Genomic DNA, 18,225 nt, shown 5'->3' with positions numbered 1-18,225 from the left:
GAGGCAATATTGGTCAGCAGGATAGGCAGTGATGTTAGCATACAAGCAGTCTAGCCCCTGTCAAGCTTTGTTTTTGGGTGTTTTTTTTGGAAGCTATCATGACAAAAGGAGAATTTTAAGGAGGAATTTGAATGTTGACAGGCACAGTTTTATAGGAAACTCCTCCCAACCATGAGGAGAGCAGGGGAGAAAGCACAAAGTGCTTGTTTGAAAATTTAACAAATGTGTGGTGGAGGTTGACTTCATGGGCCAATCAGAGGTGGGACATTTTGATAGGGTCGGTCCTGGGGCTGGTTTTGTTCAATATCTTCATTAATGATCTGGAGGATGGTGTGCACTGCACCCTCAGCAAGTTTGCAGATGACACTCAACTGGGAGGAGTGGCAGATACGCTGGAGGGTAGGGATAGGATACAGAGGGTCCTAGACAAATTAGAGGATTGGGTCAAAAGAAATCTAATGAGGTTCAACAAGGACAAGTGTAGAGTCCTGCACTTGGGACAAAAGGATCCCATGCACTGCTACAGACTAGGGACCAAGTGGCTAGGCAGCAGTTCTGCAGAAAAGGACCTAGGGGTTACAGTGGATGTGAAGCTGGAAATAAGTCAACAGTGTGCCCTTGTTGCCAAGAATACTAACAGCATTTTGGGCTGTATAAGTAGGAGCACTGCCAGCAGATTGAGGGACATGATCATTCCTCTCTATTCGGCATTGGTGAGGCCTCATCTGGAGTATTGTGTCCAGTTTTGGGCCCCACACTACAAGAAAGATGTAGAAAAACTGGAAAGAGTCCAGCGAAGGACAACAAAAATGATTAGAGGGCTGGAACACATGATTTATGGCGAGAGGCTGAGGGAACTAGGATTATTTAATCTGCAGAAGAGAAGAATGAGGGGGGATTTGATAGCTGCTTTCAGCTTCCTGAAAGGGGGTTCCAAAAGGATGGATCCAGACTGTTCTCAGTGGTGACAGATGACAGAACAAGGACTAATGGTCTCAAGGTGCAGTGGGAGAGATTTAGGTTGGATATTATGAAAAACTTTTTCACTAGGAGGGTGGTGAAGCACTGGAATGGGTTCCCTAGGGAGGTGGTGGAATCTCCTTCCTTAGAGGTTTTTAAGGTCAGGCATGACAAAGCCCTGGCAGGGATGATTTAGTTGGGGATTAGTCCTGCTTTGAGCAGGGGGTTAGACTAGATGTCCTCCTGAGGTCCCATCCAAGCCTGATATTCTACGATAGCAAATGAGAGATGGGTAGGGAGGGAAAAGGTAATGAAGGATCTTGAAAGTGAAAATAATCAACTTACGTTTGATGTAATTGAGATTGGGGAGCCAGTGGAGGGACTCAAAAAGAGGGGTGACATGGTCAAAGCAACAGGCTAGAAAAATGATCTTTGCAGCAGCATTCTGAATGGATACAAGTAGTGCAAGATTGCATTTGTCAAGGCCAAAGGAAGACGGCTGGTTTATTTGAGCCCTGGGTTTTACCAGCTTTTGTTGGAACAGTTCAAAGTGCAGAGACACCAGTGGTGGAAAGACTGGTGGGAAGAATTGGCAACCTGGCCAGGATGCCCAAGAAAATACCTTGGAGTCCTATCCACAGTACCTCTCCTGGAACAATCTTGGAGAAAGGCAGCAATGCTTCCTGCCAGAATTCCCAAAATAACAAAGTAATTCCAAGTCCTGGGATGTGTAAGCTGTACCTCTCCTTTGCCAGAGGGACAGAATCAACCACAATGCTTTTTTGATGTCCATTCACCCCAAAACTACTGGAAAATATACAATTGTTCATTCTTTGCATTTTTTTTTTAAATTATACTTCTTCAAAATAATCTCTGGTCTAATAGCATTAAAGTCAATGGAATTATCCCAGAAATGAATTTTTTCCATTGCACAGAGTTTCCTGAAAGTATGATGATTCTTTTCCTTTTCTCCCCGCATCTTCCCTAACCTCTGGCCCTCAAGAGGGGTTGAGCTACTTAAGTTTTATTATGGAACTATTGTAACTATTCCCCAGCTTTAAGTAATGATTAGGTTTCCGTCATAAGCCTGATTCTTGTCCTCTTCTAAGTTAATCAAAACTAAATCATCTATCAGAAATTTTTATGTTTCATATATTTAACCAATACAGCCTTCTCCTGGGCCTGTGGGCCTGTGACTTCTTGAGCATCTAGTAGTATTCTTAAACAGTTCCCAATCATTCATATTTTTCTGATTAAATTCTTCCTCCAGCTGATTTGGCTCATTATGTTTGTGAAACTGACCCTTTTAAAACATCAATATATATATTACTGGTCTGGACTTCATCCTGTTTGCACATTATAAATGTGATTAAGTCATGATTACTTATACCTACGCTACCATTAATTTTTAGTTCTGTGATCAGTTCCTCTTTATATGTGAAGATTAGGTCTAATATAGAATCCCCCCATGTTAGTAGCAACACTTCTTGAGTTAGCAAATTTTCATCTATAATATTTAGAAATTCCAAGGATGTTTTAATGCTGGCAGCATGAGACCTCCAGTACATGTCGCTCAAATTGAAGTCGCTCATGATCACACTGCTCAGTTCGTTTACAGATTAAATTAAACACTGAATATACTACAGAAACTTTAATGCTAAAAAGAATAAAATGAAGATGCCATTTCCATCATGTAAAATTGACTAACTTTGTTTTTGTTATGTCAGAGTTCACTGGATGTCTGCTAGGCCATTTTAATACATCAAGTGTGTATTCGAACAGCCATTCCTTCAATAGCCATTTTAAATGCCATAGTTATAAACTATTGGCATTTAACCTCGGGGAAAGTTTATGATGCCTCTGTTTTTGAAGAGAGAGAAGCTGCTCTTGATCATTGGTAATTGCAATGTGACTAACACTCAACTAAAATCTGCACTGTACATACTTGTGGTTGTCTTAAACACGGCTATATATAACAGCATTTTAAAAGTGAAGTATTAAATATATTTAAATGAAAGATCACTAATGCAGTCCAAGAGAAAAAGGCAAATGCTTCGGACAATTGCCAGGAACTAACAGGCATGTAACCAAACGGTTCATTTAGAAGTTAAAATTTGCATGCAATGGAAAGCTCTTTTTTTCTTTAAAAAGACAGAGCTATAAAGTGCAATAAATGGGACCGATTCTGACATTTCCCTCTCGCTCCACTCTATGTACGTCACGTGTCTTCTCCGACTAAGGTCTTCAATATATGGACTTTGTCTACTTCTGTAGGGTTTTTTCCCCCCAATAAAGTCCTGAGCCTGATTCTGACCAGTGCTTCTGGGAGCAACTGCAATATAAGTAATAATTATGAGAGTTTGGGCATATGTCAGTGTTCCTAGTACGATTCTGTGATAAGCCATGTGGTATTTCAGACTCCATTCTGAGTATCAGCTTGATTATGTGCTACACTGTAACTGTCAGAATGTATAAACCCTCTCAAATTAAAGGGGGGAGGGGGAAAGAGAGTTAGTGCCTAGGTGTCTGAATGAGAAGGCCATTAAGCATTATCAACAATTGAATAACCTTGCTCTGGCAGGAAAATGGAGGCTACAGGCAGTGCCATTAACTTTTAATAACCTTCTGCCACTAGTTTCACTCAAGGCCTGGAGCATGGAAAATCCCACCATGAGAAGAGAAAAGGTGTCACAAAGACTGATTTTTAAAGAGAGTCATGCTCTCTAAGCAACAGAAAGATCACTGCAAGGAAGAGAAGACTGAGCAGGAGTGGGATGCAGGAAAGTCCTAGAATGCCAAAGGACACTGACCCAAATCCCAAATGGCTGTCAGGCATGAGGAACCTGAGGGCAAAACAGGTAACAAATGTTTGCGTGCAGGTCAGCACTGGTCGTAGGCCCCATAGCCAGCCCAGGAGTATGCCTGAGAGGCTAGACTTGGGAGAGAGTTTGAACACCGATCAGACCCAGCTGGCTTGAAGACACATGAGGTCTAAAAACTGGGTCCAATACAGCAACTTGTGCCCATCTATAATGGGAACTCGGCCAAGGCTGTAACAAAATTATAAGTCAACAATCTAAAGAAACAAATAAAGGACCAACAAAACAAAAAGAAATGCTCAAATCAAGAGACATAAGTTGCTGTTGAGGGATATAGAGCAAGGAATTCTATTTAGTGCTCACAGTTCCAAAATACTCTACAATGCTAATGACAACATATGATACAACTCTGCCTGAATGCAGACACAAAGGAGTACACTACATGCAGGCCAAAAGTTGAGAAGATCTCCCCCAACCACCTCTTGATTTTCAGACTTTTAGAAGGCCAACAAGATAGTAGAAATTATGGGATGGATGCTGCAAGGTGTATTTCAAAGCCCTGATCTACACTATGAGTTTAGGTTGAATTTAGCAGCATTAGATCGATTTAACCCTGCACCCATCCACACGACAAAGCTGTTATTTTCGACTTACAGAGCTGTTAAAATCAATTTCTGTACTCCTCCCCCAATGAGGGGATTAGTGCTGAAATTGACCTTGCCAGGTCTAATTTGGGGTAGTGTGGACGCAATTCGATGGTATTAGCCTCCAGGAGCTATCCCAGAGTGCTCCATTGTGACTGTTCCGGACAGCGCTCTCAACTCAGATGCACTGCCCAGGTAGACAGGAAAAGGTCTGCAAACTTCTGAATTTCATTTCCTGTTTGGCCAGCGTGGCAAGCTGCAGATCTCAACAGCAGAGGTGACCACGACGAAGTCCCAGGATTGCAAAAGAGCTCCAGTATGGACAGAATGGGAGGTACGGGATCTGACTGCTGCATGGGGAGACAAATCCGTGCTATCAGAACTCCGTTCCAAAAGATGAAATGCCCAAACATTTGAAAAAATCTCAAAGGGCATGAAGGATAGAGGCAATAACAGGGACCTGCAGCAGTGCCGCTTGAAACTTAAGGAGCTGAGGTAAACCTACAAAAAACCAGAGAGGCAAACGGCTGCTCTGGGTCAGAGCCCCAGACATGCGTTTCTATGATGAGCTGCATGTCATTCTAGGTGGTGCAGCCACCACTACTCCACCCCTGTGCTTTGACTCCGTCAATGGAGTAGCACGCAACAGGGATGCGGGTTTCAGGGACGAGGAAGATGATGAGCAGGAGGTTGAAGATAGCTCACAGCAAGAAAGCAGAGAAACCGTTTTCTCCGACATGCAGGAACTGTTTCTCACCCTGGACCTGGAGTCAGTACTCCTCAAACCCACCCAAGGCGTGCTCCCAGACCCACCAGGCAGAGAAGGGACCTCTCGTGAGTGTACCTTTGTAAATATTATACATGGTTTAAAAGCAAGTGTGTTTAATTATTAATTTGCCCTGGCATTCGCAGCCAGTATAGCTACTGGAAAAATCTGTTAACATGTCTGGGGATGGAGGGGAAATCCTCCAGGGACATCTCCATACAGTTCTCCTGGATGTACCCCCAAAACCTGTGCAAAAGGTTTCTGGGGAGGACAGCCTTATTCTGTCCTCCATGGTAGGCCACTTTACCACGCTAGGCCAGTAGCACGTAGTCTGGAATCAAAGCATGGCAGCGTATGGTCCCAGTGTTTGCTGGCATTCAAACGGCATCCGTTCTTTATCTCTCTGTGATATCTTCAGGACAGCTGGTTGAAATAGGGTGATTTTATTAAGAGGACATTCAGAGGTGCTCATTCCTTCTTGGCTGTTTGTCTGTGGCTGAACAGAAATGTTCCCTGCTGTTAGCCACATAGTATGGGGAGAGGTGAAGGGATCATCCCAGAGAATTGTGTGCTCACGTGTGGGTGGTTTAGTTGGGTTTGTACTGCATGTTAAACGCAAAAACCGCAGCCCCTCCTCCTTTTAAATGGACAACTCAATGACTGCGTGGTATGGGAAATGAGGGCGCAGCTGTTTGAAACCATTCCCACAGATTATGAAGGTTAAAGAAGCCAAAAGACTGTATCTTACCATGCCAAATTCTGTTGCCCGGCCCTGCGCAAAAGATCTCTCACACCAAACTGGCATACCCTCAATAAGAGGCAAAATGCGACCTTGTACCGAAAGCACATGTGCTATGTAATGTTAACAGCAAGGTTGACCGTGAAAGAGTCTACCCACAGTTCTTGAAAATGTGTCTTTTTTTCCCCTCCAGCTGCACGTTTCAACACTCACTATCTTCTCCTTCGCAGAGGCTAGCGAAGATTAGAAGGTGAAAAAAAACACACTCGTGATGAAATGTTCTCTGAGCTCATGCAAGAGCCCAGCAGAATGTGTGGAGGCAGACAATATCAGAATCCAGGAAAGCACAGTAGGAACGCAAGGACAGGTGGCAGGCTGAAGACGATAGGTGGCGTCAGCTTGCTGACAGAAAGTAAGAGGCAATGCTGAGGCTACTGGAAGAAAAAAAACGGATATGCTCCAGCGTATGACTGAGGTTCAGGAAAGGCAGCTTGAGCACAGACCGCCGCTACAGCTCTTGTGTAACCAACAGGCCTCCTCCCCAAGTTCCATAGCCTCCTCACCCAGACGCCCAAGAACACAGTGGAGGGGCCTCTGGGCACCCAATCACTCCACCCCAGAGGACTGCCCAAGCAACAGAAAGCTGGCATACAATACGTTTTAAAGTGCAGGGTGGCCTTGTTCTTCCCTCCTCCCCCACCCCAACCGGTGCTTCCCTCCTCCCCTACTCCTCCCAGGCTACCTTGGCAGCTATCCTGCTATTTGTGTGATGAATTAATAAAGAATGCATGAATGTGAAGCAACAATGACTTTATTGCCTCTGCAAACGGTGATTGAAGATGGGAGGGGAGGGTGGCTATCTTGCAGCAAAGCCATCCACTATGACCTGCACGTTTCCCAGAGTCACTACCCTTGATATCAGCAGTTCTTTGATTGTGTTGGCTACTTGGATCACAGCAGCCCCCACAATAGATTTGCCCACTGCAAATTGATGCCCGACTGACCGGTAGCTGTCTGGCGTTGCAAGCTTCCACAAGGCTATCACCACTCTCTTGTGAACTGTGAAGGCTGCTCTCATCTTGGTATTCTTGGGCAGGGGAAAGCAAGTCACAAAGTTCCATGAAAGTGCCCTTATGCATGCAAAAGTTTTGCAGCCACTGGGAATTGTCCCAGACATGCAACACTATGCGGTCCCACCAGTCTGTGCTTGTTTCCCGGGCCCAGATCAGTGTTCCATGCCATGAACCTGCCCTATTAACACCATGATGTCCACATTGCCGGGGCCCGTACTTTGAGAGAAGTCTGTGTCCATGTCCTTGTCATTCTGGTCACCGCGCTGCCATTGCCTTCTCACCTAGTTTTCTTTTTGCAGGTTCTGGTGCTCCATATACTGCAGGATAATGCGCATGGTGTTTACAGTGCTCATAATTGCGGCGGTGATCCGAGCGGGCTCCATGCTTGCCGTGCTATGGCGTCTGCACAAAAAAAAGGTGCAAGACGATTGTCTGCTGTTGCTCTGATGGAGGGAGGGGCAACTGATGACATGGCTTACAGGTTGGATTACAGGGTTGTCATACAGAATGGCCCCCTCAAGGACTGAGCTCCCAACTCTGGGTTTAGCAGGCCAATCCTCAAACCACTGAGCTATCCCTCCCCCCACTATTCATGGAGGGAAGTGGCGGGGGAGCAAATGAATACAAAACAAATCTAGTCTCTTTATTGTTTTGATCCACTCCGTCTCTCTTATACATTTTAGGCTGGCAGCAGACAGTGCAGTACCACTGCTCGCCATTGTTGTCTGCTGGCTGCTTGCCAGAAGACGGTGCAGTGCGACTGCTGGCCATCGTCATCTCCCATTCATGTCCAGGCGCCCCCGGCCGACCTCACCGAGGCCAGCCAGGAGCACACGTATCTGCCCAGGCGCCCCCAACCGACCTCAGTGAAGTCGGCTAAAAGAGCATCCAGGAGACGATGACGACGGCTACCAGTCATAATACACTGTCTGCTGCCAAAAGGCAATGAGCTGCTGCTGTGTAGCAATGCAGTCCCATGTCTGGCAGCACCCAGGAGACATATGGTGACGGTGAGCTGAGTGAGCTCCATGCTTGCTGTGGTATGTCACCTGCACGGGTAACCCAGGAAAAAAGGCGAGAAATGATTTATTGCCGTTGCTTTCACGGGGGGAGGGGAGGGGGCTGACGACATTTACCCAGAACCACTCGTGACAATGTTTTTGCCCCATCAGGCATTGGGAGCTCAACCCAGAATTCCAATGGGCAGCGGAGACTGTGGGATAGCTACCCACAGCACAATGCTCCGGAAGTCGACGCTAGCCTCGGTACTGTGGCCGCACTTCGCCGAGTTAATGCTCTTAATGGTTTTAAGGGGGGGACACACACAATCAACTGTATAAAATTGATTTCTAAAAAATCAACTTCTATAAATTTGACCTAATTTCATAGTGTAGATATACCCAAAGACTGCGTACTTAATTGAAGCACGCATTCAGCTGTGAAAGAACTGCAACCACACCTCTGTCAGTCAGTCAAGGCCTAATTAGGAATTTACCTTCCGAGACATGGAGGACAGAGATAAACTTCGGGACCCTTCCTAAACCAGTGACTCTAAAATAGTGTACAGCTGCTTCCCAACTAGGAGCAAGTTGTACTTACGCCCCAGTTGTTCATTTCATATATCCTGAGTTCTATAGGCCCCAGTCAGTTCTGTGGTACAAAGCTCAGGAGACCAGGAAAATTAAATTAAATTGTGATCCAATTGTTGGAGGGCTAGACAGGATGTTAGTGGGTCCAAGTTAAGAGCATATTTAGGCTTTCCCAGTCAATGCCTCATATTCTGTTTTCAAAAATATAAACTTCCTGAGCTATGGAAGAACAGAGTCAGTCTCTCTCTCTCTCTCCCCTGTGATTGCTCAGTATGCAATTTTCAACCAACTTGGAGATATACATCCTATTCTCTTCTAACTTCAGTGATAAATAAAGCCTTTGTAAGGACTGTTCACATGCCAAGTTTCAGAGCTGGGCCAAACAGCGCGGTTAGAATTATTCTTTAAAAAGGGAAAAAATGGATTTTTCAGTTTTACCTTAATTCAAAAGTGATTTACAGGAGTTTCCTCAAACTTTCAAAAATATTTATACTGAAGGTACACCACGTATGGAAAGTTTCAACCTAAAAAGTGAAGTTTTCAGTAAATTGTGAGTGTTTTGATGGAAGCTATTTTTCAGACTTAACTATAGTGGTCATTAGTTAGCAGACTTTATAACATAAACAAGTAGTGTAATGATAATGGGATACACTGGGCATTTCAGTATAGATGGAAAAAACATGCAGCACCTCAGCATAAGTTTAAACATTACCTTGCTAGCCTGGAATAAAGTAAGCAACTCACATGGTCTGTTTCCTGGACTACACATAGACTCATTTTCTAGACTCATGTGGTTAGTGCCTGCTTTACCATTCTGATTTCCAATACTTTAACATCTAAAAAGGACAGAATTTATTTTCATCCTACCACCCACATGTTTATATATTTTTTCTTCCCTTTTCTTTCAAAAAATGCTTCACATTCCATACAGTTTTATTCTCCTCTCTCTGTTACTACTTTCCCATTACTCTCAAATATTCTAGAGAATTTGTTTTCTTTCCTGTTGGTTGTCTAATAAGCTCAGGAAATATTATGACTAATCACCACCACGTAGGGGAGGATCACAATCCATCTAGAGTGGAGAAAGGGAGCCTCCTGTTCTACAATTCCTTTAAAAATTAGAGCACAGCAGAGTGGAATTCAAAATGCCTCACAAGACATTTAGCTAAATGCCACCCCCCCTTCAGTGAAATATAGTGATTAAAAGCACTTCACAGCACTTTAATTTCTCTTTTTTAGAGCTGTGCGTGGTATGCCCATGCTGAGGAAGCAGGTGAATACACTTTGCTCTAATCCTCTGGTCCTGTGCTCATTAGAGGGAAATACCTAACCACTGTATAAAAACAGATAATTAATAGTGGTCTAAAGGCAATTTCAATTTGTTAAAGTTTCAAACAACAAAATTAAAATTAATACAATTTTATTAAAAATGCTCATCACAGGCAATCTTTTGTGCAGTGGGCTAAATAATGCAGTGCAAACCAAAAAGTTTCCTATAATTTGTCCTTTTATTTTTAACCTTGAAAGAGAGAGCAAAGCAAGGCAGAAAGGACTGAAGAACAATTATAAAGAAAGAATAGGCACTACGACAGTAAGGAAACAATTGAAAAAAGACCAAAAGGTATACACAGTAAGGCAAAAACAGGGAGAGAGAGAGAGAGAAAATGGAGCTATTAAGCTTGAAATCCTATTTTTACAATATTTGACACACATTCTGGTACTTCTTCTCACAAATACTCCTTACACCATACCTGTGCTATGGAATTTTTATATATCTTCGTTTTCCTGTCCTCTACAAACACTACATTCACATACAATTAAGTGGTCAACTCCCACATTAGGAAAATAAAAATCTAACTTTAATGTATTTGCCTCAAGTAATATTCTAGACCAGAGGTTCTAAATGTTGTCAATTTGGACTTCATCTAAACAGAAAGACTGCCTTGTAGAGACCTCTCTTCCAGTCAAGTTTGTGTGAACTACCTCTCTTCTTATTTGCACTTGCATAACATTCCTGTAAACCACAGCAACTGCTCACATGCCACGGTAATACTAGGAAATTATTTATGTATTTTTAACTTTTAATTCAGTTCAGAAGAAGATCTGATCCAGTATTGTAATTCCTATGTTCCTATGCATTTAAACCCACATTTTCAAAAGCGATTACCAATTTTTGGTGCCTCAGTTTTGGGTACCTGACATAAGACTTCTATAAGGGGACTGATTCTTTTGAAATTGCTGAGCATCCATCCTCTGAATGTCAGGCCCTTTGGAGTGCCCTAAATTGGGCACCTAAAAACTGAGGTACCCCAAACCCATATTCACATATGAAAATTTTGGCCTTAAGTTCTAAATCATAAAACCAAAGAACTATTACAGTAAATAGGAATAAAAATCTGTAAAATATCTTAAAGCACTAAATTCAATTCTATGCAGCATGTACATTTTTAGCTGTCAATGTGCCATTGAATTGGTATAAAATTAACATAATGCATGAACAGTGCATAACAATACACTGTCAATTTTGGGAGGGGTCAGGGGAGTTGCAGGCAGAAGAGAGAACTAGATTTGCATATCTGTAGACTTTGCCACCAAAGCAGGCAGAGGAGGTCCTTTGGGATTGTGGGATAGGCACAGGGCTGGCTCTAGCTTTTTTGCCGCCCCAAGCGGTGAAAAAAAAGAAAAGAAAAAAGAAAGCTGCAATCGGCAGCACTTTGGTGGCAGCTCAGCCGTGCCGCTTAATTCTTCAGCGGCGGGTCCTCTTGCTCGAAGAGGGACTGAGGGACCTGCTGCTGAAGACCCCAGACGTGCCACCCCCTTTCCATTGGCTGCCCCAAGCACCTGCTTCCTTTGCTGGTGCCTGGAGCCAGCCCTGGATAGGCATATCAACTGGATGATTTGACCAAAAAAATTTTAATTATTCAGTTAATATTGACAACTACATTATGAGAATTAAATTCCAGCATTAATGTCCTGTTGATATGCATGGGATAGTTCAAGTCTCTCAGAGGCAACAATTCAGAGCCAGTAGACAACACTGCATCAGTGTATTTGGAAAGTTATCTTTGCAATCCTGAATGCTACAAGTACTTTTTGTTTGTTTGTTGTAAATAAAGGCTATTCTGGAGCACAATTCTGAGGTATATGTGGATTCTGCAGCAAATTCTGCAGCTGCAAGATCTCAGAATACACGAGGGCCTAGCTGCAGGCATGATTCCCTGTTCGGTACTCAGGGTATGTCTACATCTACAATTTTGCAGCGCTGGTTGTTACAGCTGTATTAGTACAGCTGTATAGGGCCAGCGCTGCAGAGTGGCCACACTTACAGCAACCAGTGCTGCAAGTGGTGTTAGATGTGGCCACACTGCAGCGCTGTTGGGCGGCTTCAAGGGGGGTTTGGGGAACGCGAGAGCAAACCGGGGAAGGAGACCAGCTTCGCCACGGTTTGCTCTCGTGTTCCCCGAACCCCCCTGCAAACCGCAGGGAAGGAGACCTGCTTGCACGGAGGTTCGGGGAACGCGAGAGCAAACCGGGGAAGGAGACCAGCTTCGCCGCGGTTTGCTCTCGCGTTCCCGAACCCCCCTGCAAACCGCAGGGAAGGAGACCTGCTTGCACGGGGGTTCGGGGAACGCGAGAGCAAACCGGGAAAGGAGACCAGCTTCGCCGCGGTTTGCTCTCGCGTTCCCCGAACCCCCCTGCAAACCGCAGGGAAGGAGACCTGCTGGCACGGGGGTTCGGGGAACGCGAGAGCAAACCGGGAAAGGAGACAGCTTCACCGCGGTTTTCCTCCTCATGTTCCCCGAACCCCCCCTGCAACCGGGGAAGAGACCTGCTTGATTACCAGGCGCTTCCTCAGGTATGCTGGGATACCTGCTTATTCCACGGAGGTCAAGAAAAGCGCTGGTAAGTGTCTATACTTGATTACCAGCGCTGGATCACCAGCGCTGGATCCTCTACACCCGAGACAAAACGGGAGTACGGCCAGCGCTGCAAACAGGGAGTTGCAGCGCTGGTGATGCCCTGCAGATGTGTACACCTCCTAAGTTGCAGCGCTGTAACCCCCTCACCAGCGCTGCAACTTTGTGATGTAGACAAGCCCTCAGAGTAGTGCCCTACCCTTCATCATCTCCCCATCTCATACTGAAGATCCCAACTGCACAATCAGGTAGGAAGCTGCCTATACATTTTGTTAAGTTTTGAGACAGTAACTCAAATCCACAAGCAGGGGCACTGAGGGATAAGAATTCAAGAATGAAAGGCTACTCACATATATTAGTTTTACCTTTACAAAATAGGTCAACACCTGGGGAAAACTTAGAAGCAAGAAACTCTACTGTGGCTTCTCAGGTTAAATATACATTATTGAAGCTGGCTCATGGCTGTAACTCTGGAAACATAGCAGAATGTTAACATTAGTTGAAGCCCCTTTAAATAACAAAATATTGGGGTCAGGGAAGGCAAATACTAAAGGATCTACATTTGCTAAGCTTACAGCAGAAAAAAACAAATATATTCAGTAATATCCTGCTTAGAAATAGCATAAATGCATTTATCGTAGTTGTAAGATAGCATAGCTTCTGAAACAACTTTCAAAGCCCAATCTTGCAGTCCCAAGCCACAAAACTGCCTCTGACTTCAAATGAAGCCCTACAGGCTTTAGAAAGAGGTTCTGTGCTCAAAATACCATGGAACACCATTCCCATGAGTGGAAATGTAAAAAAAGAACTGAATTCTCAGTCCCTCAGGAATTATTAATAAATTACAGAAAGCCCTCAGTCTTTAAATAACCAATAAATTTAAAAAAATTATGGACGTTAGAATTTTAGAGTTATCCTTTAGGAACTCTGTCTCCAGCTTCTGAAACTGTTTGTAGTAGGTGATGGATTCTTTACATCTGCTTTATAATTTTATATTACACATGAACTCTTGTTTATTTCCTTAAGATCTTACACTAAGCTTATGTATCCATTGTCTGGTAACAACTATGTTACTTCTATATATAGTTAATGTGGCAGGTAAAATCCAAATTCCTTTGTTTAAACATTATCGAAACCACCCAAGACCTGTTAGCAAGAGGAAAGCGATAGATGCATAAGGAACAGAGTAGCAGGAACATATGGTTATGGTCAGCATGGGGAAAGCCAAAGGACTTGAGAGGCATGAGGCATCATTACAAGCTTTTTACTGGTTGCAGTGCCCTCTTAAAAGAGTAAATGAAATTTCATAGAAATGTTGTATTTTTCTGTTTGGTAAAATGTTTTTCCTGTGTTGCAGACAGCGGTTTGTTTGCGCACCAGCATCTTTCATAACATCAGCATAGCTCTGGCAATAGCATTAGTTTGATATTACAGCTCACGTCCTGCTACAAATCAAGCCTATGTTACAAAGATTCATTTTTGTCTTGGTCCTGGTCTTACAAAACATTTGGTTTATTTTAGTTCTTGACAACAGGCTGGCAGACAAAAATAAAGACATTTAGGATTTTCAGGACATTATTAACTAAATACAACATGTCATATTTAGCCTTGGATGTAAGCAGGCATAACATCCATTTAAATCAGTAATCTAATCTCTCAATCAATGGATTAGCAAGAGAGCTACACTATGAGTTGAGAGAAGAAGCATTACGAGAAAATTATTTTTTTTCCTTCACCATTTGCTAGGCAAATAATCAATTTACTGACAAGAAAATGAACAATCACTCTGTTTTTGGCTTGAGGCAGAATCTTTTTACTTCAATGAATCTGTAAATTTCACCATCTAGCTACACTACCAACAATTCAACAGGCAAACCTGGAAGGCTTTAAGCATAATCCAAAAGAACCAATATGCTACATTAGTAATGTACTGATCTTACTAAATGGACAGCTAAACAAAGTCAATGGCCTTCACTCTTTTCTCCTTTAGGTACAAAAATAACATTGGTCTACAGTTTTTGAGAAGTTGTCTGCTTCAGAGATAAAATGTGATATTTATTATGTATTTTGATGTGCTGAATTCAAATATGACAATTAAAACAACTGATTGGCTACTGTTTCTAAGATCTTTAAGTTTTTACATTTTATGTCTATGTATATTGTGTAGATAGTAGAGTTTTAATCATAAATTGTAAACCTAGGTCTTTTCATGTGTTTATGGTTGCTTTACATGATAATATTTCACCTGTCCTGTTTATGTAACACTTTAAAAATCAGCAAAAGGGTTATATAAATAAAATTTATTATGAAACAAAAGGCAAAAAACTATTATGTACATAATTTAGTCCTATTCAGTGTCTACTCGGTGCTTCTTGGCTTGTCTCTTGTATTCATTAAATGGAGCATCTCTTGTCATTGTCCAGCAGTAGTCTGCAAGCACTGATGGGCTCCATTTGCCCTGATAGCCTGCCAGGAGATTCCACTGCTGTAGTCTGGAGCCCAACAGCTCTGCCTTACTCTTGAGTAGTTCCAAATCCCTGACAAGGTCATTCAGTTCACCTTGTGTTATGAGGTGTGGTTCAGAGGAGGAGGATGGGAGAAGATGTGGGTCCTGTGACATTGATGGTTCAGGACCAGAAGTTTCATCCTCTTCCTCTTCCTCGTCTGACTCAAGTGAGAAGGATTCTGGTGCATCAGGAACCGGCAGTCCTTCTCCGTGGGGTACTGGGCGTATAGCTGATGGAATGTTTGGATAATGCACAGTCCACTTTTTCTTCTTTGACACACCTTTCCCAACTGGAGGCACCATGCAGAAGTAACAATTGCTGGTATGATCTGTTGGCTCTCTCCGAATCATTGGCACTGCAAAAGGCATAGATTTCCTTTTCCTGTTCAACCACTGGCCAAGATTTCTTGCACAAGTGTTGCAGCATATGTGTGGGGCCCACCTCTTGTCCTGATCTCCAATTTTGCAGCCAAAAGAAAGGTGACAGGCTTTCTTAACCGTAGTGGTTATACTGCGCTTTTGTGATGCAAAAGTCACTTCACCACAAACAAAGCAGAAGTTATCTGCACTGTTCACACAAGTACGAGGCATCTCTGCTCACTTTGGCTAAACAGAAATGTGTCCCTTTGCAAAATCAAACACTGACAAATAAGAGAGCACGACACTGTATGATTTCTAGAGCTGATATAGGGCAATTTGTTCAGTAGAGTGATGTAAGCTTCATTATGATTGCATCATCCATGACGTCTAGGAATAACACGATGCAATTCATATAACGTATGATGCAATACCAGCTTCAGATTGCATCATTCATTGTTTTGCCTAAAAAGCAAGTACTGTCCAAACCCAGCCATAGATTTATTCATAGATCCAGTCAAAGATGTATTTTAGTCATTTCTGGTTTAAATTGAGATCTCTTCCCTTTATAACTCACTTATCCTCCGCCATTCCCAAGTCAAGGATTGTATATACTGACCTAATAGCATATCTTGAAAACTAGAGCCAATCAACAATTTTAAGCATCATTTTCGTTCTCAGTGACCCAGAATTAGTAAAGTTGGACTACATTTATTTCACAAGCATTTTGGCTGTAAAGCAGCGTAATTACACTGACTGGGGTCTCTCAAATGTTCTTAAACTAAACAGTATTTCTTTTTTTCCTTGCCAAAGGAGAAATATTTAATACACACTGTCATAGCATTTCTTCCCAGATCCGGACCTTAGCGTCCAAAATATGGGTGTTAGCATGAAAACCTCCAAGCTTAGTTACCAGCTTGGACCTGGTAATTGCTGCCACCAGCCAGGAATTATGCAGTGCCTAGCTCACTATGGTCTCCCCAAAACCTTCCCTGGGGGACCCCAAGACTCAGATTCCTTGAGTCTCACAACAAAGGGGAATAAACCATTTCCCTTCCCCCTCCTACCCTCTAGGTGTTCCCTCCCTGGGTTCCCGGAGAGATATACAGAAGCAAGCTCCGTGAATCTAAACAAAGGTATTCCGCCCTCCCTGCTTCAAGTCCTTGAAACACAAGTACCGAGAGATCTAACCTCTCTCCCCCCTCGCCCAGAGGGTATGCAAAGTCAGGCTTAGTAAATCTAACATAAAGAGATTTTCCCCCCTCCCTTCGTTTTTTAGCCTTAACCAGTGAAAAACACTCAAACAGATTTTGAAAAGAAAGCTTTATATAAAAAGAATGAAAAAAGGACATAAAAGGATCTCTGTATCAAGGTGACAATATACAGGGTCAATTGCTTAAGAAAAAAAGTGAACAAACAGCCTTATTCCAAAAGAATACACTCCAGCAACTACACACATGTAAATACAAAAGAAAACAATATAAACCTATTGTCTTACTATCCTTGTACTTACAACTTGGAAACAGAAGATTAGAAAGCCTGGAGATAGAAAAATCACTCTCAGAGCTGAGAGGGTCAGACCCAAGACAAAGAACAAAGAACTCACACCCAAACTTCCCTCCACCCAGATTTGAAAAAGTCTTGTTTCCTGATTGGTCCTCTGGTCAGGTGTTTCGTTCCCTGTGTTAACCCTTTACAGGTAAAAGAGACATTAACCCTTAGCTGTTTATGACACACACCACTTTTGATTCTCTTCTGCAGTTTAAGAGGAATTTCAAGCACTCATCTTTTCCACCTAGCTGTATCTAGTTTAGTCTGCATATTGTCACAATAATAATTATTAAGTTTTGTTAAACAGAATTTACTTTCTATTCTCAGGAAAAGGTCAGAAAATAGAGGTGTCTGACAAATAATGATCAAATTAGCTTAAATACTTCATGTTGATATCATAAATCACCGCTCTTTGACACGAAATCTGCCACACATAATTAATGCTGTTGGTATTGGTTCACCTGATCAAGTATCTACTATACATAAAATATGCTATGAAGTTCTGCATCTCTTACAGCAATTCAGTAGAGAAGTCTTGTCCCAAAGGCACATAAATCTGAAGTACCAGAAACCGCTGGATCAGTCCAACTAGAAACAGAGACAAAGAAATATAAAGCTATGGATACACACACAAAGCAAACTCCACCATTTAGTATTTCAATGATGTATAGCTTATACTGCTGCAGTACCATTTCCCAAGGTTCACACAACATTCGAAAACAGAAAAGAACTGAAGAAAACCAAATCAAACTGTAATAAAAGTGTTCCTTTTAAAATGTCCCATTTGTGGTTTTGGTAGAATTCTTATGAAAATAAAAGCAATGTAATTTTTTTTTTATTTACAGTTCTTCATTGTGTTCAGAGAGCATGTAAACAGCGTATCCCACAAAGACACATACAAGTTCACATCAAGATTATAAAAGCATGTGGCAATTACTCACTACTTAATCAAAAACAATAAATCATAAATGCAATCCTAATTATGACAACCGAGACCATATTTACACAATGGGGGACTCTATCCTAGGAAGCAATGACTCTGAAAACATTTGGAAATTGGGGTGGATAGTCAGCTGAACATGAGCTCCCAAAAGAGCTAAAGAGGTTGTGGGATGCGTAAATTGGGGAATCCTGAGCAGGCGTAGCAGTTATTTTACTTCTGTATTTGGCTTTGGTTTGACTGCTGCTGGAATACTGCATCCAGTTCTGGTGTCCACAGTTCAAGAAGAATATTGATAAATTGGAGAGGGTTCAGAGAAGAGCCACGAAAATTATTAAAGGATTAGAAGACATGCTTCATAGTG

General features: G+C 42.6%; 1 protein-coding gene across 3 annotated transcripts in view; it reads right to left on the bottom strand.

Moving 5' to 3' along the window:
* The window catches only part of C7H3orf67 (chromosome 7 C3orf67 homolog), a 205,600-nt gene that overhangs the window by 171,850 nt on the left and 15,525 nt on the right, over positions 1-18,225 (bottom strand). For all 3 annotated transcript variants that reach the window (XM_030569153.1, XM_030569155.1, XM_030569154.1), the window contains one exon: positions 17,437-17,509. In XM_030569153.1, the coding sequence (XP_030425013.1) occupies positions 17,437-17,509 (73 nt within the window). The remainder of the gene's footprint in view (positions 1-17,436; positions 17,510-18,225) is intronic.

This window comes from Gopherus evgoodei, chromosome 7 (assembly GCF_007399415.2).
Source record: "Gopherus evgoodei ecotype Sinaloan lineage chromosome 7, rGopEvg1_v1.p, whole genome shotgun sequence".
NCBI lineage: Eukaryota > Metazoa > Chordata > Testudines > Testudinidae > Gopherus > Gopherus evgoodei.
Note: the sequence above shows the minus strand (reverse complement) of the source record. Positions and strands in the feature narration are given on the sequence as shown.